The sequence below is a fragment of the Hetaerina americana genome, unplaced genomic scaffold (genome assembly GCF_022747635.1).
Source record: "Hetaerina americana unplaced genomic scaffold, ioHetAmer1.1.p SCAF_21, whole genome shotgun sequence".
Classification (NCBI taxonomy): domain Eukaryota; kingdom Metazoa; phylum Arthropoda; class Insecta; order Odonata; family Calopterygidae; genus Hetaerina; species Hetaerina americana.
Genome location: NW_027286775.1, coordinates 8,370,471 through 8,393,563, shown reverse-complemented (window position 1 = coordinate 8,393,563; position 23,093 = coordinate 8,370,471). Strand labels below are relative to the sequence as shown.

At 37.1% G+C, this 23,093-nt stretch overlaps 2 protein-coding genes across 9 annotated transcripts in view; both read left to right on the top strand.

Moving 5' to 3' along the window:
- Positions 1-3,556, top strand: part of LOC139688622 (dual specificity mitogen-activated protein kinase kinase 4-like) — a 35,915-nt gene extending 32,359 nt beyond the window's left edge. For 4 of the 6 annotated variants that reach the window (XM_071586176.1, XM_071586175.1, XM_071586173.1 and 1 more), the window contains one exon: positions 269-3,555. In XM_071586176.1, the coding sequence (XP_071442277.1) occupies positions 269-434 (166 nt within the window). In that variant the 3' untranslated portion in view covers positions 435-3,555. Of the gene's footprint in view, positions 1-268 lie in introns of all 6 variants that reach the window. The other 2 variants (XM_071586172.1, XM_071586174.1) reach the window with 1 other exon arrangement.
- Positions 3,557-5,658: 2,102 nt separating this feature from the next.
- The window catches only part of step (cytohesin steppke), a 44,092-nt gene continuing 26,657 nt past the window's right edge, over positions 5,659-23,093 (top strand). The window contains exons 1-2 of one of the 3 annotated variants that reach the window (XM_071586188.1): positions 5,659-5,818; positions 6,429-6,502. In XM_071586188.1, the coding sequence (XP_071442289.1) occupies positions 5,773-5,818; positions 6,429-6,502 (120 nt within the window). In that variant the 5' untranslated portion in view covers positions 5,659-5,772. Of the gene's footprint in view, positions 5,819-6,089; positions 6,131-6,428; positions 6,503-19,009; positions 19,236-23,093 lie in introns of those variants that run through there. The other 2 variants (XM_071586189.1, XM_071586187.1) reach the window with 2 other exon arrangements.

The window sequence follows — 23,093 nt, the reverse complement described above, 5'->3', positions numbered from 1 at the left end:
GCGTTGCACTTTAATATTTGGAGATAAGTTTGATAGTTGGTTCATGGCCAAATAAAACAGTAATGTGCATGTCATTTGGAGCTGTTTGCTGAAATGAAAAAATCTGGAACATTGGGATTTCATTTGAAGAACAAAGATTTTCCTTGGGTGCTGGTCCTTTTTTGTTTGCACAAGTGGCTGGTAGTTTAAGCTCTTTGAAATGTTTAATAATCTTCCGATCCTACTTTTTGATTATTCTGTCTAATTTGAATTTGTCTTTTTCCAACAGTTTGATCAAGGATGAGACACAAAGACCAAAGTACAATAAGCTGTTAGAGCATCCATTTATCAAGTGCAGTGACGAAACTGCAATTGATGTGGCCTTGTATGTGAGTGACATACTAGACCGTATGTCCAATAATGGAAGGACCATGTTCACAATGAATGATCCCTGATGTCTTTGGAAAGCCTTGTTGATTGCATTTACTGCATCCCTACAATAATGCAGTTATCCATCTCACACCGTTTGGGGCTGTGGCCGTTTTTATGACCTTGATTACATTTGAGGAAGATAATTATATAAATATATGTGACATCAGGTGGGTATCAGGGGTTTGCTTGAATTTCAGGATATGTGCCACTAGATACCCTTTTCCAAAGGTTGTTCTGTTGAGGCTAGCGTCTCAGTGTATGTTGCAGTGAAGTGACAAATGTGATATAATAAATAGAAGCTCATAGCAGGAGTTTTACGTTGTTTTAGCCTGATGGGATCTTAACTTGGTTGAACAAGTTGTTTTTTGCTCTTTGCTCTCTTGACAGTTGTGAGTGAAAGAGTTTTGGAATTAGAAGAGTTGAACTCAAGCTACTTGGAAACGGGGAGAAGGCCTTTTACCCCAGAGTATTGTCTTTTATTAAATTCGTATGTCTTGTGAATGATCAGTTGTTTTAAAAAAAATATATAAGCAAGTTTCTGACTTGCTCATTTTATCGCAAATCATTTGGAAAATGAAATTAATGTATATTGAGAGTTGTGGTATTTATATGTATTATTGAAATTTGAGTTCTTTTAAACCAGTTTATGTTCAGTTCCTGGAATTTCTATTTCAAATGAAATGCAGTTGTATGAACAGATTGTGCCATTAGTGCTCCTGTGCATTAGTCAAGCAGTTAGTGTAATCCATTGCTGAATGATCAGGTAATGTTTGAAGCTGGTGCTCTTATTTTATTAGGTGAGTTGGCAAAGGTTTTTATTATATGGGTTAGACAGCACACATGTCTCTGTGCATCTGCCGCAGAGTATTGGATCTAGTCAATCCTGACTACAGAAAGTCAAAGGTCATCTTTCTACATTGTCTTCTTTTGTCATTGATTTTATTTCTAAATTTTATTTTATAGGGGTTCGTTATTATTTCTGCTTATATTAGAGACCAATTGAATGTACCTACTAAACTAATTTTTAATGTTGACGTCTTGATCTTGCATTAGATGTGATTGTTTCCTATGACATAGACGTTTACAGGTACAGTTGAATGTCATCGCTTACAATGCCAGGGAAAGGAAATGTAATGGAGTTATAAGTAACTGCAATTTCTTAAATAAAAATTACACTTTTTATCATCTCCCTGGAATAAGATCAATTTTGAGTTGTAAATTGCAGAGGGTGACTGCAACGACACACCTACATACTGGCATGAAAATGCTAGTACATGTAAATACACACGAGAGCCCCAAGAAATCCAGATTCTCTGGGCCAAAATCCTTTTTACAGCGTTTGACTTTTTAAGTTAAAATTTGAGTGGCTCAATGACAAATAGCTGTAAACCAGTCCATAGTGTTAATTTATTTCAGTCTAGTTTTCAAAGTCTAGTGTAAGATTTTCACGCCCAGAAAATGCCATTTCATCAGTACAAGACAATTATCTGTATGGTTTGTTCCACCACTTAATGGTTACATTTCGTAACTATGATGGTTGAATAATCGTGGATTTATTTATGGGATAGTTAGGAAAACTTTGTTTGTAATAAAGATGTTCATAAATATCACAAAGCTATCAATATTTTCGTATTCCTAAAATAAAAGTAGTTTTGTTAATGAGGATTATCTCTAGAATTTCGACAAAAACTGCTTCACAATCTTATTATCTTCAGAATTTATTCACTTTTTCATAACCTTATCTAAGTTTACAGATAAGCTCCTGAATGTCCATTGCTTTCTAGTTACATTCCGTTAAGTATCATTCCATCGCATATGTAACGCAAGTGAATAATGCCCTCATCACAAACTTAGACTTTCAAATCATTCTTTTGTTTTGATGAGATTGATAAATAGAAGTTTGATAGCATTGAATTGATTATGTTCTTGTTGTAGCTGTAATAATTTTTTGGGTGCTTGTGCTTGATTGGAAGGAGTGCAACCCTCAAAGTTAACAAGACTTGTTTTTAACGTCAGTGGTGACCTTAATGGCGGTTCAAGCCAAGATATAGGACTTTGGAATTCTGGATTCAAAATTCTCAACTATGATTATTTATTTTCTCTTTCTTGAGCATTCATGTACTAAACATCTGTAGCACTTAATTATGCATATTTAATGTTGAAACTGGGAATTATTAGGATTTTTTTCCTATTTCCATACACCAGTATTACTTGGGAAAATTGGAGTTATTTAATTTTACTGTGAACCAAATCAAAATTACTTGCAAATGTATGGGGGAAAGTACATATTAACCTTTTTTTGGGCTGTGATAGAATTACCCAGAACCTAAGTATCGCTTTGAGACAATACTTATTTATTCTTTCTTCTATAGTCTTTCAATGCATTATATCTTTGTCATGTAATTTATCCCAATTTTGTTAGTAATGCCAAAGTACAAAATGGAGACCTTAGATGTTAGTTAACTGTTACAGCTTTGTTTATGAATGAAAGTAATTTATTGTTTTGTGAGTACCTACCTAATTATTTTTATATAAATGACATTGACTTGAGCATTTAGAATTGTAACTCTTTTGAATGTTGTCATTGTTGGATTTTTTATGAAATGTTAAAATTTTGTTTTTTGGTTTATTTTTAATATACAGAAGTGTATATTGTTAAATTTCCTAATATTGTATTAATTCTTATGTTCATTTTGTTCAACATTGGCATGTTTAAGATTCATTTATCAGTGAAATGCCTTCAATTACAGTCTTTCAAGTGAAAAATAGGTTCTGGGTTAAGTTCATAGGTGAGCTTGTTTGCATTTTATATACATTTCAACCATGATATTTTGTTGTGTTAGTATAGTTATAAAAGAATAATTGGTTGTTTTAAGTTTGTCTCATTTTAAATTATATGATGCATTTTAAATGTGTAACTTTCTGTGGCATCATTTGCATATATGTTGTAGGTTCGATAAGAGATATTTCTTTGTTATTCGGACTATTCTTAACATTCCATTCTTCAGGGCGAATTGTTATATTCATCATCGTATATATAAAATTGATAAGGTCATGCATGAGAGTGAAATGTAACATGTTACTTACATTACTGAAGAAAAATAAAATGGCAGTCATGTTTAATAAAGATTTTATTACTAACATAGAGTGACTATGGAGAAGTATGTATGCTGTCATTTTCCCCCTCTTCATTGTTGAATGGAGGGTTGCAGGATCAATAATGCGTGAAAATTATTGTTAAACAGAAATTTGCTGCTATCAATGTGCATGCCGTACACCAAGCTGCATTACATGAGCAATGTAAACAATGTTGCCAAATTGCAAGTTTTATATTTAGCAAGCAAGTAGGATGTGTACCTAATGAAAGATATATAACTATCCTAGACCACGGTGAAAGATATTTGAATCACATGTGTTCACCACCATTCTCGTATGGATGGCGGGTATTTGTGAAAGACGAGCACTGATCAAGTGTTGATACCTTACATTGTTGTGAGTACTTCGTCTGAATGATATTAACACTAAAGAAACTATTCCAAATGTCTTTACCGTGAAATGGACCACTTGATTGCTCAGTTTCATGTAGCCAACAAGAAATCTTACTATTAACGCCCCAAAAGTCCTTTGTGCAGTCCACCATAAAGCAAGGATGGAATCAGTGTTATTCCTGATGGAACAATATAATCTAAGTAGTTTCTTTAGTAAAATTGTCAATAAATTTAATTTTGTTCACTTTACCACCTTCAGTGTTTTTCAATTTCTAGAAAACATTTAATTTGTCATGGCTGTGAAGTCTCATCTCTGGATACATAAAGAAGCAGTTTTACTCTGCCTCCACTCCACTACTTGCCCTGTTTCACTAGTTAAGTGATTTGTGTTTATTGAATAAGATTTTACTAACTTGTCCCACTAACGCACCAATTGTAAATTTGGAAAGGACCCTGAAAATTGTTTAATTTCCGAAGATTGAGGTGTGTCTGGTAGAATTTCGGTCATAATGCAATGTGAGTGTGTATTATGGAGTAATATGTGAACAAATCTCTCAAAGTAACGAGCACATTTAAAAATATATACATGCCGGTAATTTTTTATGAAAATAACATTACTGCATTGCAACTTCTTTTAAATATTTCAACTGACCAAAATATTACACTCAGCTTAAATTTGATTGAAAGAATCTATGCAAGGTATTCATTTTTTCTTGAAGTGTTAAATTTCACTTTGTGCAATCACCTTAGAGTAGGTGCTTTGACTCTTGCAAAATAAGGACAAATGATAATTAAATGAGTAATATTAGCTTGGTTTGGGTGTTATATCTGGCAAAATACTTTTCCTGTAATATTTATAAAAGGTGGACGTTGTTGCTACCTCCTAAACGTTAAGGTATTGCAGCAGTAACTGTCAGGAGAACTTCTCGTACCCATCATCCTCAATAATTGCTTAGGGCATTGAGAACTATTTCATTATATCTTTGATTACCCGCATTGTGGCAGAGCTCAAAATGACCTGCTTGCCGTCGAAATTTTATCATTATACGGTCGTATATTAAATTAATGCTATTAGTTGCTCAGCAATGGTACTTCTTACCGTTCTCGAAGGAAATTTCTCCAAACATATATTAATTTAGGGTATTGCGCACATATATAGGTTAACATGTGTATTGACTTCCACTCGCACAAGTCGCTATTAGATGATTAATTTATGATATTACGCACCAATACAATTTAACATTGTTATGCATAATTGCAGTGACTTCCACGCGCACGAGTCGCTATTGCATGCCTTCGTGAATCGTAACTCAAAGGAACAAGACAAAGGAAATGTGCTGTCTTCAGGTAAAAAAATTAAAGTCATGTGCCTGCGGGCTGAGAGAAGTCCTCATTTAGGAATGCAAAAGATGGTACGCCCCTTACTTTCAAGACAGTATTTCCATCTAATTTCGAGGAATGCTGTAATACTCTCGACTTGAACGATATAAGTTTCTTAAAGCCTTAACCCCGTACATGGTAGAATTACTTGATGGGTGACACTGAAGTTTTAAGTTAGATAAATGATATTATTAATTAATTTGCAGTTAGGGTTATATCTACGCAATCTTTCAAACCTAATCGACTTTTCATAGGACCTCGGGTAACCATCGTACTCTCGCAGATTGCTCGATTAATGTTTAGCTTTTGTTTTTGTGTTCTGACGTAATGTAGGTGGAGCCTACGGAGCTCTAGTTATCTACAGTTTGGAATTTTTTGGTTATGTGTATGTTAGTTTGTAATCTTTATAGTGGTGTTTAATTGGAGGGTCCGCGGTTTCTTGGTCAATCATTGGCCTTAATGTGGTGAATTTTAAAATCTCAGGTGTAAGAAAATGAGTAGTACCTCGTCTCATAGCGCCGAGCAATTTAGTATCAATGGTAAGTTGTAATTTTATGAATTAACCGTTTTATCGATGGTTTAAATGAACAATATTGAATTTGAAATATTTTTTTCAACCAATTAGCAACGTTTGAAATGTATGCTAATATTCTTCCGTAACAATCAGCTCCAAGGTATCAATTAACTGTTGCTCAATCGCGGATATGAGTCACTTAACTATCCCAAGAATTTGCCTCTGTATGTGTAAGCAACATCAGGAAGAAAACTGATTTTTCCTCCTTTATGTGCAATTCACCTATTTTCAAAATTAACCACCCCAGTGAAAGTATTTCTGATGCATTGCAGACTAGGTAAGTATTATTGTAACATTGAAGCGTTGGTTTTGTTTTAAATAAATAGAAGATGCTTGCCAAATTTATTACAATATTTCATACCACGAAAGTATTTTCGCAATTAGTGGATTATCCGAGGATATTAGCAACATTTCTTACTTTCCTTCTCTTAGATACATTGTTACAATATTGCGTGTGTTGCATTTAGAATAATAAGGAACCGTTGCAGACGGTTGTGTGCATCTTTGAAATGGAATCACTATTTAGTGTATCAAAATATAGAATACCATACTAATACCGTTTCTTCTCACTGAAGATCTTACCCCGGAGCAACAAAAAATGTTGATAGACATCAGGCGAAGAAAAACGGAGTTGCTGTTAGAAATACAGGTCTGAAAACTCAGAATAATCTTTGCACTGCTGGCATGCTCAAATTTTCTTCTTTTATCAATTCTCAAATGCTCTAGTGTATTTTGTATCTCAATTCGTAAAATGTAATTCATATTATTTCTGTGATGGTTTTTACACAACCTCTAATTTCCCTTAAAACATTTATTTATCAATATTGTGTCAAATTAGTTGTTCATACGCCTTACAACTTGTCAAGTTGTTATCATTTTACAAAATAAGATCAGGTATCTTGTAATAGTGTTTTTTTTGTTTATTAATGCCGCCGGAATGGTTACCAATATTTGGCAGAGGCTAGTGAAGGGTTTCCTCCCAGAAAGAGAAAATTTGAAATGTATTTTCATTCTGATTTGTTTGTTAAAAGTGTATGCCATGTTTCTTTTAGCGGAATAGGTCCCTGGGAACTCCACGAAAGTATTTTTTTCAGCTTGGAATCATATCCATAGCTCAGATTAATTATGTAGAAATTAGCAGATAATTCCTCTTTAAGCCTATTAGTATCATATGCCTGATTTTTAGATATCTTTGCAAATGCATGGTTTGAAACATGCATACATGAACAAAAATTGGATTTATGAGGTGCTCTGACATCATGAGTACTACCACATAGCGGAGAAAAACTAATATACAGTGATACAACAAAAGAACTATTTGACCCATTGACATTTGGATAATCTTGATCATGTAATTGCTCCTGGTCAATGGAGTTAGAGTTAAGCAGAAGGTCGATATCTGTTCAGATTATATGATCTAAACTACAGTTTTTTTTCACTGCAGTATCTTGGAAATGATCTGATAGCTTCCACATCGAAATTATTCTGAGTTCCATATTTAAATAAAATTGGCTGAAATAATTTGGACACATGATTCATAGACCTACAAGGAAAAATAATTCTCGTGTGTATGGGTTATTATTATTTGTTATCCCCCAAAAATGTGCATACATTAGAGTATTATATACTAACATCAACATTATTTGGGTAACTTAGTGACATTCAAACTGTGACACTACACACTTGATTAGTTTTCAAATCTTTGACTATAAATTTTATGGCATTTCAGTGTGGTTGTAAAAAATTTTCTTGTATGACTATAATTGCAGAGCTTGATTTTAGTAAATGTGAACATAGGTAATGCATGAATGTGTGGGTCTGGCTTTTTATAACGCTTAGTAATTTTCTTACTGACTAAAGTAGAGAGGCGTAGCATGTGGCCATGGTTAAAACTGGTTTAATTATACTTGAATGGCATGAATCAACAGAAATGGATGCATCAGTTTAGTGATTTTTGGTCATGATGACTATTTAAGAGTATACGAAACTAAACTGGTGTGAAGTTAAAAGATTGCAATTGTGTTGTTTAAGGATGTGCATTAAAAATAATATTTTGGGCAACATTGTTGTAATTTCACATGTAAAATGTTTGCAGTTTATGTTTTCAGGGAGTAAATATGAAAACAACATAAATACTTTGTAAATATTCCTAATATTTTATAATTTTTAATGTCCCCAGAAATAGTTTGATCATATTATTGACTCGTTCTATGCATGCATATGATGAAATATGCAAACAAGTTGGGGAGAAATTTCACATGGCGTTTGAATATTAAGAGGAAATTATATGGCCACGTTGAAGTGCATTTATGAATTACTATTACAATGATTATGGTGGTGAAAAGGTAATTTTGAGAGGAAGATCATGATTGACTGCGAACATTGAGAATTTCAATGTTCGCTGACTCATGATTTGTTGGGGTCCCTTTTAATGCTTGGCACTGTACCCAAGTGTTTGTTGTTACCACTGAGCTATCTATTCGTGATGACCTTTTGTTGCTCAGATTTTCCTAAATATAAAATACAATACTTTTTGACAGGAATATTTTGTTAAACTCGGGTGACTTACCAGAAGGTAATCATTTTCCTATTTTTATTTTGTTGTTGTATTTATGCCTTGACAATTTGTACCTACATGTTGCTGCCACACGTTTCATTTGCACCGGCTGATGCCCTACGTTTAAATGTTTATTTACTGCATTTGTGAATGATTAACTACGTTTAGCATTTTTTTCTGTCAATATTGTTCTATTAGGTCAAGGGAAGAAGTAGGTGAAATCTCATTGGTAAATTGGTTTTTTTATTTACATAACATCAATAACTTGAATGAAAGAATAATTGAAGTTGAGGGAATCTATATAGCATGCGAACCATGGTGAATTTTCATCCTGTGTAGCAGTGAAATGATAGAATTTGGTATGGAAATTTTAGTATCCAGACATTGTGTGTGAATAATTTTGGTAATAATGTGTGATTGATTGGTTGATTCATAGTGATTTGACAATGATTGCCCATTCCCATTTTAATCGTGATTGTGACCCTCGAATTTGAATATCAATAACTTTGGCAACCATTCCCGTGAGCTAGCAGAAACAATAACTTTGAACATTCTCTGGATGATTTTCTGAGCATCCCTGATTGAATTTGGTACATTTCAAGAGCCACGTCATTGTAATTTGGTAACTCACAGTATTCCTGATGATGCACCCTGCAATAGATTTGTAATCTTTGATGTAAGTTTCTTGAGCGACAAAACAGCAGCCTCCACAACCGACCAATATTAATTACTTTAGATAACTAGCCATTGATGTGCCATTTATCATGTCAACTTGTTGCTTGGGCTCCAGTGCTAGATTATAAAAAGAGTAATGATTGACTTATCAAGCTCGTTTTTCCTCAGAATGCATCGGTATGCTCCTGTAATTACCAAAGCACCTACACACTTGTTGAAGTACTAATCAGATAATACTACTGTACATATTTTCTAGAGAGGAAATATTAAAATATTTTTCATTTGGTTTAAGTGCTTTCATGGCGAACAAATATATAAAAATATGGTCTGTCCCTTGTAATAAGTAGAATAGATTTGGGGGAAACTTCATTGCAGAACAAAGTACATATTGCTGAAACTCTTCTAAACAGCACCCTTGTGCACCAACATACGAATGTCAGTGCCTATGCCATGCTTCTGGTATGCTTCCTGGAAGGTGTCAACCGGAATCTTGTTCAGGCAACTCGTCACACCCTCTGACATAATCCAGTGGTTCAAATTGGTACTCAAAGGGGTTGTACATGAGTCATACTCAAAGGCCCATGTCTCATCACCAGTAACCACCTGTTCTAAAAAATTCGCATCACTTTCAGCGTGATCCTAGAGGTCCGAGGCAATATCGTCACACAAGCAGTCTTCCGACGGCACCTTGGGGACCATCTTGGCACGCAACTTTCTCATGACTAAATCTTCTGTAAGAATGCAATTCACTCTGGTTTTCTGAATATTGCACTCTTCTGCAATCACATCCTAAGACACTTGGGGGTCAATCAGAATTTAGGATGTCTCCAATGCAACCTAGTCTCAGTTTGGACGTGTGTATCATTCCTCACTTCTCCATCTCCATAAGCATTTTTAACCATGGTCATGGTCTCCAAGCCAGATTTCTCAAGTTGAATGTAAAACTTAATCGCATGTCAGTGCTCCAAGGAAAGTGGCATTGTAAATTTTTGACATGATCCTCGAACAGGGGTTCAGTCTAACAGCGATACGCAGACTGTAACAACGCGTAGACAACTGACTCAGTTTGTATTGTTTTCGCTAGGCCTTTCACCATTTTTCCTGCAGTAAATTGTCCCAAATGTTCTTTTTGCCAGGAAAGATCATGTTACTTACTTTTTGGGCCCCGTATTTGACGAGGTTGGTGTAGACTTTGAACCTTGTTTCAATTGTCAATTCACAAGACTATGTAAACAGGGTTGATAAAATTGGTAATTTTATTTATTGAGGCAATGTTGACGTTGGCATTGCTCACTGCATTTAATATTTAATGTGGAAGGTGTCCAGAATTTCTTTTAGAATTCCTAAGGAACACTTATCACCCATTCGTGTTTAATGTGTAAATTTTATTTTGTTTTGAGGTATCTCAAACAATATTGCATTAAAATACTAAGCACTGCCTCACAATATCATGCATCAGACTAAGGAAGTGCCGCAAAGTCTCTGAGATCATTCGATGTATTATATTTTTCTTACCACTCCATGATACTGAATGAGGACATTTCTTGGAACTCGGGAAGCTGAAGTCAATCCATTGCCTCATCATCAATGAGTTCACATCTGAGGGATGCGGCATTGTGGCATGTTTCATTTATTACACCCTAATCCATAAAGCCCTTATAATGGATATTTAGGACACATGCAGTGAATAGGGATTATTTAGGCAGGAGAGATTGAAACCTCACTCTTTATTTTGTTGTTATCCTAAATTCATACAGAGCCACCAAGTTAAATCTTTTGCACACTGGACCTTCACTAAAAAAATTAAGTGTAACTTCAGCAACATGAACCAAATGAATTAATTTGTGTGCATGTGCTTACAGGCAGCAAATGCTCGGATAAATCAATTTTATTTTGGCTGAACGGAGTGAATCTCAGTATGTTTGCACCTTGATGCACGGATGGTGATGCAGTTTGACGGTGATTTAAAATCAGAAAAAAAACAAATATTAGCACATTATTATTATTTTTCAATATGAATGGCATAGTATTCATTCTATCAATTCAATAATATACGAGGGTCATCCGGAAAGTAGTACCCGCTCGTGAAATAAAGACACAAAAGTAAATATTAACAAACATAAAAAATTTTATTTGAAAGAGGATACTTTAAACTACTTCTCAACATAATCTCCAAGCAAATTAAGGCATTTGTCATAACGTGTGACAAGTTTCTGTATTCCTGCTGCATAGTCCTTCGCCGCCAGCTCATTGAGATACGCGAGGGACCCATCTTGCACAAATTTTTGCATAATGCAGATGGTGTTTAACAATTTCATGAACAATTGTTCGAGAAACATTGGGAAAATGCTCACAGATGTCATCAATTGTGACGCGCCGATCGTTCCTCACGAATTCGTCAACTGAGCTCACCAGTTGGTCTGTAATGACAGACGGTCTCTCCGAACGCTCATCGTCGTGTGTGTTCCCCCTCCCCATGTTGAAGTTGCGACACCACCGCCGAACAGACGACTCGTCCATTACATTGTCTCCATACACCTCCTTTAATTGGCGATGAATATCACATGGGCGAACGTTTCTTGCATTGAGGAATTTAATCACTGCCCTCACTTCACAACTGGCGGCGTTCTCAATTTTTTTAAACATTGTAAACAATCACAGAAACAACACAGGCAATGCTAGCGTCACGCAACTTGGCTCAGAGAAGGCAGACAAGCCACTGAAGCTATCTGACCTCGTCCAGCGGCTACTCGCGTCGTCAGCACTTCATGCGGCACGAACGGGTACTACTTTCCGGATGACCCTCGTAATTATAATTTCGGTCTTTAAGGGCTTACAGTTGCCATTGGACTTATGTTGAAATGTCATTATTTTTAATTGCTTATCTCCACTAGACATCCCAGAACTTTTCTGTTTTGAGAATTTTTTAATGAAATGTTGAAAAAATTGGTATAGATTTAAGATGCGTGTGTTGAAATGGTCTCTGGGGCTACACCAACAGTCCTGAATCAAGTGAATTTTTCATAAATTACCCTTATGTTGGTAAGAAGTAGTGTATGGGTTTCATTTAGGTGTAAATGGTTGAATAGCGGGCCACCCCATTAAAATTAAATTATTAATCAATGAAATAAAATTTAAGCTCTTAAAATGCAAAGCTTGGAGATTATGTACTTGGAATTTGACAGTTCTGGTAGTGTCTTCAAACGGAGTAAAATCTCAGACGAAATGGCATCCTTCCTGCTGGCTGTTTGATTACGTTGCTGCTTTATTATCAGTGCTAATCTTCAATCCTGTGAAAGTATTCACTTTAATGTGACATCAAGTCTGCAGTCATCTGTTGCCATTGCTGACTTCCCACTCTTCCATTAATTTCACACTTCAAATGACCTCTTAGATAATTCTGGGGTGCTACTGATTTTTCTTGCTGATAATTTTATCTTTTCCCAGTTAATTGCATGCACAATCTTAACCTGTTTGTGTTTCATTTTATCTCATAATTTGTTGGAGATCTCACCGAATGGCTATTCCCATGGAATCTTGTTTCTCTGCTGTCACTTTTGGGGTTATTCGTCTACAATAGCAGGGTCACATGAAATATCTAACCCTCCAATACATATACTCCTCTCTTCTTTATGTTTCTGTTTAAATTTTCCCATATTCCCAGTCGAAATTGCAATTCTGTTGTTGTCAATCATTATCTCTGAGATCACATTATTATTTCCTCTCCACCTCTTCATTTCAAACTCACTGTATTTGGAGGTCAGGTTGTCATTAATAATAAGAGTATAATAAATGGCAATTTATGTCAAACACAGGTTTCTGCCAGCTCTTTGTTGTTCAATTAATGGTGAATAAATTGAAGGGCATGCCAATAAATTAAAATACGAGAAAATAGCATGATCACAGCGAGGATATGACAGTGAGTATAAAATATTTGCTAACAAGTTTGTATGGAAGGCAATTCATTATTGTGGAATGGCAGTCTTGAAAACAGAGGTGAACTATGAAAAGGAAGGTGGATAAAGATTCGGAAGACACATTGTACATTTCTTTTTTGTGAGTTGTCCCTTGGTTTGAGGACTTTCTAGGTATTAGTATGAAATTACTATTACTGCTAGGTGTTGTATAGGCATTACTTTTAAAAACTATGAAAAACAGAGATGCTTCAGCTCTGTAGATTGATGGAAGATGCTATGTCAGGCTTTGCTGTTTGGAATTTTTCCGTACCAAAGAATAATAAAGAAAAGTCTCGTCATTTCCTCCAATAAGTTTTATTGCAACTTCCACAGCATAGTTTTCAGCCTATTGGAATGGTCTTTCTGCTGTTCTTTGGAAAGTGAAAGCCCAATTAGGCCACAGAATTCAGTGGCTGAGTTCCTATGTATTAAGTGTAACTAAGGTGCCTTTCAAGTGTCTGAATACCTACTTTTCTCTCCGAGTAAAACCAGTGGACTGAATGTTTTTCATTTGTAACACAAACACGCATTGAAAAATCGTGCACTTTTTATATTTATTTATTGAATATACTGTTTCCGTTTTCACTGAAGTATTACTCAAGAAAATTAAAATTATTCAGAAATAAAAGAATAAAAAATCAAACCAAATCATATATGTAAGTTGAAATTAAAATGCAAACACGCTAAAGCTATTATCGTGTTGTTGATTAGGCAGATAAGTTTTAATTTTATGGTTGTAAAATTATTTAGTGGATTATTTTGTTGCACTTTGATTATGTTTGTTTTGGTATTTCTTGAGGAATGAAAATGGCACTGAGAAAAGTTCTGCACTGAAAACATCCATTGCTATTTCTGTGGCATTTATGGAACAGTTATGCATTTTTTGGAACAGTATTTACTGATCTTGCCATTGAATGGTACAAAACTCCATAGAAATTTGTAGTTTAAATTATTTTTTACAATATCTAAAAATTAAACCAAGGGTATATTAGATTGTGTATATAGTTGTAATGGTTGGGAAAACTTACCCTATAGTCAAGCATTACTCCCTAGTCTTTTATATTTGCTAATTGACCAGGTAGATTTCCATGGTGTCTGTCTATGTTGATATTATTTGGGATTCTTTTCCTATGAAATGAATGGAATAAGATTTATTAATTATTAAACAAGCCAGATTAGCTGACACCATACTTCCAGCTTTTAAAGACAATTTTCTAGCATGGGAGTCAGCTGTTAAAGAATAGTTTGGAAAATTTCATTTTGTAGGAAAATAATTGAATTAAGGGCACATGTTTTATTATTTATATATTAATAAATAGTATAGGGCCAAGGTGAGATTCATGAGGTACACCTGATGGTATTACTTAAAAGCTTTTGGGCTTAAATGAGTTTCGCAGCAAGGCTTCTTGTTGATAAATGAATTTCGATCCAACCATGTAATTTTTCAGTTGTTACCAGTAAATCTGTGTGAACAAGCATGTTTCAACAGAGCCAAAAGCCTTAATGAATTAGATGCAAAGAACATCAGTCTCATTATGTCATCATTGTCTTATTTGGAAATTCAGAAGGTGTAATTGGATTGACTGACGTGCTGTGAATGCTGGTTGTTTAGGGATAAGAACTTAATTTGTGCAACCACTATGGATTAGCAAAATTTAGCTTAAAGTGATTTAGTTGGCAATTGGAGGTTAATCATAAAATTTCTACTGCCCTAATTAGGATTATGTAGGTAGTTTTAAAAGCATGGAAAGATTCCAGGTCACAGATGGATTCAAGGTGTACAGAGGGAATTAAACATTGGTTTAAGAAACCTTTTCAGAGCCAATGAAGGAAGTGCATCAGGCTTACAACCTTTTTTTCAGTCAAGCATACATAGCTTGGCTTGAATGTCTTCAACTGAAGTTGAGCTTTAAAATAATGCTTGTAAAATCATTAGGATGATTTCAGATAGGAAGGTTGTCATATTTTAGATTAAAAGATGAGAAATACTTAGTGAGTTGATGGAAGTATGATTGCATGGTGAGGGGAGATGGCTGGGAGAAATCCAAAGGAGGCAGGAAATGTGGATTCAAAGCGCTTTGATAGGCGATGGAACGCTGAAGGCTGTGATATAGAAGGAAGAGTGTTAGGAAGGGAAAAGATAGGCATGTTGGATGGAGTGAAGGGAGGAAGATTATGTATGCAATGCAATGGTATGCATGAATTGAAGGAGGTTTATTTTAGGGACTGCTGTTTATAGAAAACTTCATTGGTGGCCTTGGTCCCGAGTCTCAATGAGAAATAAATATCCAAACTGTCCAGTAGATTCTGTCTTACATGTTAAGTAGGGCATTTGCAAAATTAACTAAAAGTTTGCTGGACACTGTTTCTAAAGATTGCATGAATGAATTTTGTTTTGAATTGGGAGTTCAGGTCCGGTATGCCTAAAAGAAAGCATTTAAGGAACCCAAGGATAGATTAATTCCAATTATGATACATATTTTACCATTTATCATGTTGACTTCCTCAAGCCTGTGAGGCGGCAGTGCCATTATTTGTATCTTTTGAATTAGTTAGTATTCCATCTGGCAACCACTTTGAAGACTCAGGAGTCTGGCTCCCTGACTTTCATCTTTAAAACAAGGAAACTTCTCTTTTACAGTAAATTAGCCAGCAGAAACTTTGAGGTGTTTGACACCTTAATCTTTGGTCATTTGGAAAATAATTCTGTAAACTTAAATTTCCCCTCTTGTTAAGTTAAAACTTTTAAATTAGTTACTCTCAACAATAATTCTTTGATTCGACCGTTTGATTTATCAAATGTAAGTTAAATGCCATTGTTTAATCTTTGACACACAAGAAACTCGAACCGAAAATTGTTCAGAATTGATGCGTCCGGAAATTGCGGGCATGAGGAGACTCCCACTAAATGCACAACCATCGTAGCGTTATAAACCTTAAACACAGTAATTAACCCCAAGGTCGGTTTGTTAGGTGATGGTAGATCACCCAATTTAAGCCCTATACGGCGTGTGAATATTCACTAATCAGGGTAGGGGGGCATGTTCCTTTCCCTGTGCCAGTTATGGTTTCCCAGGAAGACCTGGACCCGAAAAATCACATTGCTTGGGTGGAGCTGCAGGCGCGCCTTGCCCGGGAATCGAACCCGGGATCCTCCGGTCAGCCGTCCAACGCGCTACCTCCTGGACTACCGCGACTCACTGTAGCACTCTTTATCTGAAATATTCTGAAGCCCTGCACAAACCAGTCCATGGTTCGGCGTTATAAAATTTGGCGTTCGACTCTGCTGATTCCCGTATTATACAAACTATTCGGAAAACTATTTCTTTCATTTTGGATGTGTGTTTGTTTTTGTTTCTGCCGGAAAATGGTTTCGAATTTTCGACAATCGATAAGCAGTTCAACATGTCCGATTGATGGTGCCAGAAATAGTTTCCGAGGTATTATTGTTCTTCTGTGAATGGCAGAGATTGTGTATTCATGAGTAATATGAGAGTGGTAATGCTTTTCTGAGGTATTACATTACGAAGTAGCCATATTTGACTATCGCAAATAGTTCATCAAACGATTGAGTGATCGTGGAAGTAGATAACGAATATTTATTTGAGTATTCTGAAGAAGCCCAACTGTGCTCGCCCCCGAATCTCCATTGTCTGTATTTGTTTACATTGTCGCGATAAAGGGATTTTTCGAAGAACGTAGCGCATATGCTCATTTTTTTGATCACGTGACCAGCGACGGAATCGTCCTATCTCGTGGGTCACTTCCCGGAGTAGTTTCCTCCCCCCCCTTTTCGCGAATCCTCTTCAACCCCCCACCGCCTCCCCCTTTGTTCCCCCCTCCTCTCCTTCCATATCTATTTATCCCGTCCTGGAGGTCGGTCGCTCTCCCAATATCTATGCACCTCCTCGACAGGAAGTGTCGCGCGACCAAGCTTCTCTTACAAGGCTACCACACGAGGGGAACATGTGGTGCGTTCTTTTAAGCAGTCTCTACACCGTGTTAGTTTCTCGACCGCCGAAAGGGCTCTAAAATAAGATGGTTGTGCACGCTAGTATTTTAACTGCCAGGAAGTTTCCTGTGAAGTGTCGTCGTGTTCCGGTGCTGTAGACCGTGGGATTATTTTCTGTCCTCAATTGTTCTTATCGTTGTCATTGGGAGGAAGGAATAAGGGTTGCCAGCTGCTATAACCGTGGTGCATAGCAGTTTCTCCCCATTGTTTTCCTGTCTGCATTTTGACTGTACATACAAAACGAATGGATGGCATGCCTTTTTGCTGGTTTTAGCCCTCCCAGCGCCTTAAAGCTTGCTCCTGCATGAGTCAAATTGCCAACGCGTTACATTTTTGCTTATTCTATCAAAATGCCATTCACGTTTGAATGAAGATCCGCAGCCATAGACTTGAGTTTTCAGGTGAGTTAATGTATGGGATATTTACTTCAAATTCAATTAGCCATGTCCGATACTGTGATGCTCGTGTTATTTCCAAGAAATCAACAGTTTACTCTGAATTTTTTTGAACTGAAAGTTTTTTTTAGTTCTTTCCTTATCATAGTAGGAGTGGAAGGTATTCTGCCACGTTCTGACGCAACCAATTAGCACCGGTACATCTATTTGTTTATCCAAAATGAGGGAGACAAAGGCTATCTATCGTAGTGTTAACCCCGGATAGTGTAACAATGCCATTCTTAAGTGGGAAATCGTTCAATGTGCGATGGCCAAATAATTTATTTTTGTGCATCCTTAAGGAAGTTCATTTTTCTCCGGTCAGTCAGTCTTTTGACCACTAAGGCAATCCACTTCTTCGGTAAACGCCGGCAATCAGTACTAACGCATCTACTGAACTTTCTCGTTGGCCAGTGTGAATACTTGTAGGCATATATTTTACTTTGAATATTAAAATCTTGTCAGGTGTTTCTTGTTGGGGTTAGAGTTACCCTGCTGAGGTAGGTCTCGTTTTCGGAGCCATTTGGCCAGAGTTGAATTCCATATAATAAAGAAGAAACATCCTGCTGTGTGTTACAGCTTTCTCCTTGCTATCGTAAATAATAAGCTGTCAACTTAGCGAGCGGTGAGCCATCGGTGAGAGAGGTTAATAGAAAAGGTTCTGAAAGCTCGCCATACCCTAGCCCGCAAGTTGAAATCTTGGAAATGGTTTCCATTTTGGTCCTGCATTAAGTGGTCATCTCAAGTGGTTAACGGATCTTGTTCCACTTCCGAATCTTCCACAGTGACAGCTGAGCTCCTCGTTCTCTACGCCGTATGCCCGCTTTTACATAGGCACCATGGTAGGCTTACTTGTAGAATGTGTGATAACGTTAACTTGTAACTTAAGCTGAGCGAAGTTAGGAAACGTATGGTGAGCTGGACAAGTATGACAGAGGCAAATAAGTGATCCTCAGTCCATTTCTAATATAGGCCCATAATCATCATTTCGGAATATATACGTAAGATTTTTTTGTGCGTTTGGCCTTGCACATCTTATCCATTCCATCCAGTATAACGATCACATAATTTGTTATTTATCGTGGATTCTTAACCATATTTCATGAGCTGTGAAAGTTTTACTGGTGATCTTCTCGTGTCTTTGTTCGTCCCCGAAACACGCAACGACGGAGTTCAACTATTCATCGGAGTCTGCGCGCAATTTTCTCACTTTTTCTCAACTAATTTCGCATGCAGTTGGGAGAGTTCACACGTCACAGCCCCGTCCCTCTCCGAGATGAATTAAAGGGTGATGTGCCGTGATTGCCGCGGGGGGGGGGGGGGGGTTGGCACCCGTGACCGCATCCCTTCCGTCTTCCGCGATGCGGGCTCTGACGCATCTCCAACGCGCGCGCGGCTCACTACGTCACGACCCATTGACCTGGCATCCACAGTGTTTCTCTCTCTCTCTCTTTATTTGTGTGTGTTTGTGCGCGTCTTTCGACGTGCGTGCGTGGTACATACCCTGATGACCGCCCAGCAGCAGGCCTCGTCGCCGCCTCTCCCCGGCACCTCCGGTCAAGCCGTCGCTTAAGAGTGGCGAGGAAGAAGAGGCGCGGCGGGAGACGCAAGTGATGGCGGCGTCGCCGGGGTGGTTCTCCTCGCTGAGGAGGCCACAGCGGGCGAAGAAGCAGAGACAGATCCCGACTCCGTGGCGGTGGGCACGCTCTGACTGGGACATCTCTGAAGGCAATGTTGTCGATTCGATGGTACGAGCGCGGCCGCCCAACCCTTGACAATCTGCCGGTGTTAATATAATTAATTAATCGTCATTGTTGTCGCTCTCTTTGTTTGTTGGTAGGTCGAACTGCGTTTAGTGCAATGGCCCCACCCCCTTTCCATCTGTCCTCGTCTTTATTCCTTTAACACGTTTGTGTGTGTTTTTCGCGTCGGGACGGCGCCGATGTCAGCTTTTGTATTCAGGTGTTCACTTAACGCCATTCCCCTTGGGTCATGTTATAATTAGACAAAAGCCTTCTCAAAAGAAAGTCGAAAAAGTTAAAATGAAGTCGAATGCGAGTTATTATTGTCAAATTCAGCCACTAATGGAATGTGAATTGTGTAGGAATGTTCCTATTCAAGGCACTTCTGCCTATAGTAAATGTCTTTGGTGTGGCCTTGCCTGTTTTTTAACCATGGTCCTCATTATCAGTGACCTCATAGTCTAATTTATGATCGATGCGAGAAGATACAGGGCTGGATTGAAATTAAGGAAATAATGATAATTTTTTAAAATATCCTATTGAATTTTGAGTTTATTAAAACTGCAAAAACAATAAAAGCCATGCAGAAAACTATATTTAAAATCATGGACAAATGAAATCTACAGCTCATTTATGTGCTTCCATTTATGAGAGCTACTGTAACGATAATTATAAATTAAATGTTCAAATGAAAAGTCTTTTGTTCTTTCATATTTCATCATAAAATTATCCAAATTGGTTTGGAAGTGGGAATGTTCTGAAATGACTTGACTAATTTTACCATTTGATGAATATGTTGGAAATTTCAGGAATCCAACAGCGTTGTTTTTTTCCTTTGGCAGTGTGCCCAAATGTTAGTTTTGCCAGGTACCTTGCTCTGTTGAAGGGTCCGATCCTTTTCAAAATTCCAGACAGTGTTTACAACTTTGATAAAAAATTCCAAAGAAACTGCGGGAGATGCCGCAACAGTAACTTTTAACAGATTCATCTGCTAATGTGCAATCTAATGCAACAATTTCAGAGTGTAAAAAATCATCAAAAATTTCAGAGTTTAAGAGGACGCCTCGGTAGCTTAAGTGGCTACAGCACTCGACCAGATATTGAGGGATCTGGGTTCGAATCCCAGTCAAGGCGAATGATTTTTACACTCTGAAATTGTTGTATTGAGATATCTGATAAAAAATTCGCATCCATGCATAGGTTCTGATCAAATTCCTCTCCAATTCCAGCCACCTAATTAATGTTGAATGTCATTAAAAAAATTAAACCCTAATTGTGTTGGTTCTGGATTTTCTTTCTTGCATTGGACTTTTTTTGATCCAAATTTTATGTTTGATAGTTTGGTATAAAAAACTGAGTGAACTTAAAATCCATTCACATTTTAAACATACATTTTTTAATTTGGTTGAGGATTGAATCTACCAATCTGGCACTACTTTTTGTTAGCAAGTGTGATGCCATAGAAATACCTGACCTTTTTGGAAATATATTTTTCAATCAGGTTGTTATGACTTTTTTAACTGAAGAAGTGTCTTTATGTGGGAAGGGGTCGGTGCAAAGAAACTGATGGGCTGTTCTTTCTTCTACTTGAGAGTCTCAATTTCATGGAGATGCACCGAAACAAAATAATCGGTTTTTGTGGTAAATTAAAACCTAGTCACATCATTTTTTATGGATGAACCATTGAGAATGTTTTCATGAACAGGGAATGTGTTCATGATTGAAGTGAAACAGGCTCAGCATTTTTTGTTTTAACCCTAAGTAATTATTTTTGTCAGTCATATCTGGATGTACACGTTGGGTAAATGAAAATGCTGAAGGCTGTATTTCAACAGTCATAAAAGTAATCGGTTGTTTGTTTTTAAGGAGCTGAAAGGTCAAGTGCTCAGTGCTACATATGCCTGATACTAGTTTTAGCATGAACAAAACAATCTGTCAAAATTTCACCAATGACTACCTTCGTTTTGTTTACATTACAATGACATTGGTTTGGGTCACTTATGTCATTGCTGGTCAGTTGTGAGCTGTGTGGTAATGTTGTTGTGTGATCTTTACCATTGTATCACATTTGATTGGGAGTGTAACATTTCTTCTTTGTATCCCTAGTAGTAGTAGTTTTTATGGTAGGTGACCGACGGCTAAGGTCATTGACACCCTTAGGGGTGGATGGGAAAGGAAGGGTGGAGAGAAACCCGGCATCACCATTAACTTACTCATGTCGAAAGGTGTTAGATTAGCTTTCCGTCCAACAGTGTTCTTTCTTAAAGTTCCCTCCACGAAGCACCCCAAGTAGGGATCGGGATACCACAGATAAATATTTGTTGTCGCCAGGATTTGAACCCAGGCCCTGTCGGTGGGAAGCCTGTAAGTTAGCCACCCGATCCACTTTGTATTTGTGTTTCATCTCGTAGGCTAAATTGCATTTCGGTGGCTGATCAGTTATTTTAAGGGAATGTGTTATTTAAAATATCACAATTTATTCCTTAGGGGCACGTATTTGAGATGGTTTTAGAAAATTAATTTGGGAAATCTCCATTCAAAAAACACCTAATATTGAAGAACTACCTCCATAAATATGCCCTTAAATATTCCAGGTAGAGTTGTGCAAATCCCATGAAAACTTTGCTCAAAAGTTGTATTATGACTGCGATTGAACTTGCCACCTACGGCAGAGGGGTAATCAAGTGATTGCTGTTCAAGCGCCACAGTTTGAGATCAGGAGGGTCAATGCCACCAAGCAATCTGCTGTTATTCAAGTGGCGACTTCTCTGCCAATTGCAAGCACTGCTTGCTTATTGTACTTGTGTTGGAAATGATTACCGTAGTATGTTGTGTGAAATGAATTGTAAAGCACTTAATACGTAATTATCCACCTGATCAAAAGTTCAAGTTTTGATATTTTTGATGAGTTTGACACTTTTTTTTCTCTGTGAATGTATGTAATTAATTACCTGTTAATGTAGTGGAAAGAATTTAAAGTTGGTTTAGTCATACAAAAATTGAGTGGTTAGATCAGGCAAAAAAATAAATTATGAATTAGGCAAACCAGAAGTGCTAAATGAAAGAAGTATTAAATAATATTGAATATTTGCTGGAAAAAAAGTTCCTGAATGATAAAATATGATACTTATTTGTGGTGAAAATACGTGGGAGTGTGTTGGCTGCATACAAAAAAGAGACTATTAGTGTCTCTTTTTGTAACGTAACGTCTTTGTGTTCAATATTAAGGGCTTTGGACTTGGAGCAGGCTGTCCTGGCCCTGTTACTCATCATACAAGGTCTGTCCAGAAAGTAACTTACGTTTCGACATAGTGCTGTGGTGGGCCAGAGCCACCAATTTGTGGTGTCAAAAGGTCCCCACGCTCAATACACGATCTGCAGGGGTAGAGTGCAGACAGACTGTGATTCTTTTACTTGACTCACTGCGATCCGTTAAAATGTGTGCTGCAATGGAAAATCCCACGAGTTATGAAGTGTGATCTGTGAGTAGGTTTTTACTGGCAAAAAAAACTCAAGCCAATTGAAATTCAAATTTGGCCAGCAGTGTGAAATGTTTTTGGAGAGGGAATGGTGAGTGAAGGTGGAGTGAGTGAGGCAGTGAAATGGCCACACCAATAATATTCACGAAGAGGGCACTGGCGTGGTCGGCCTAGCCTTGTGGTTGCACTGACAGAGGGTCAATTCGTGGACATCACAGACATTGGTCGGCTCACTCTTAAGCTAACAGCACCACTGGTTCACAACATTGTCCCGCATCATTTAGTCGGTGCTCAACACAAATTTCCCAATGAATGTCAGCTGCTTTGAAGTTTATTGCCAGTAAAAACCTTATCACTTAATGGATTTTACATTTGGTGGATTTGT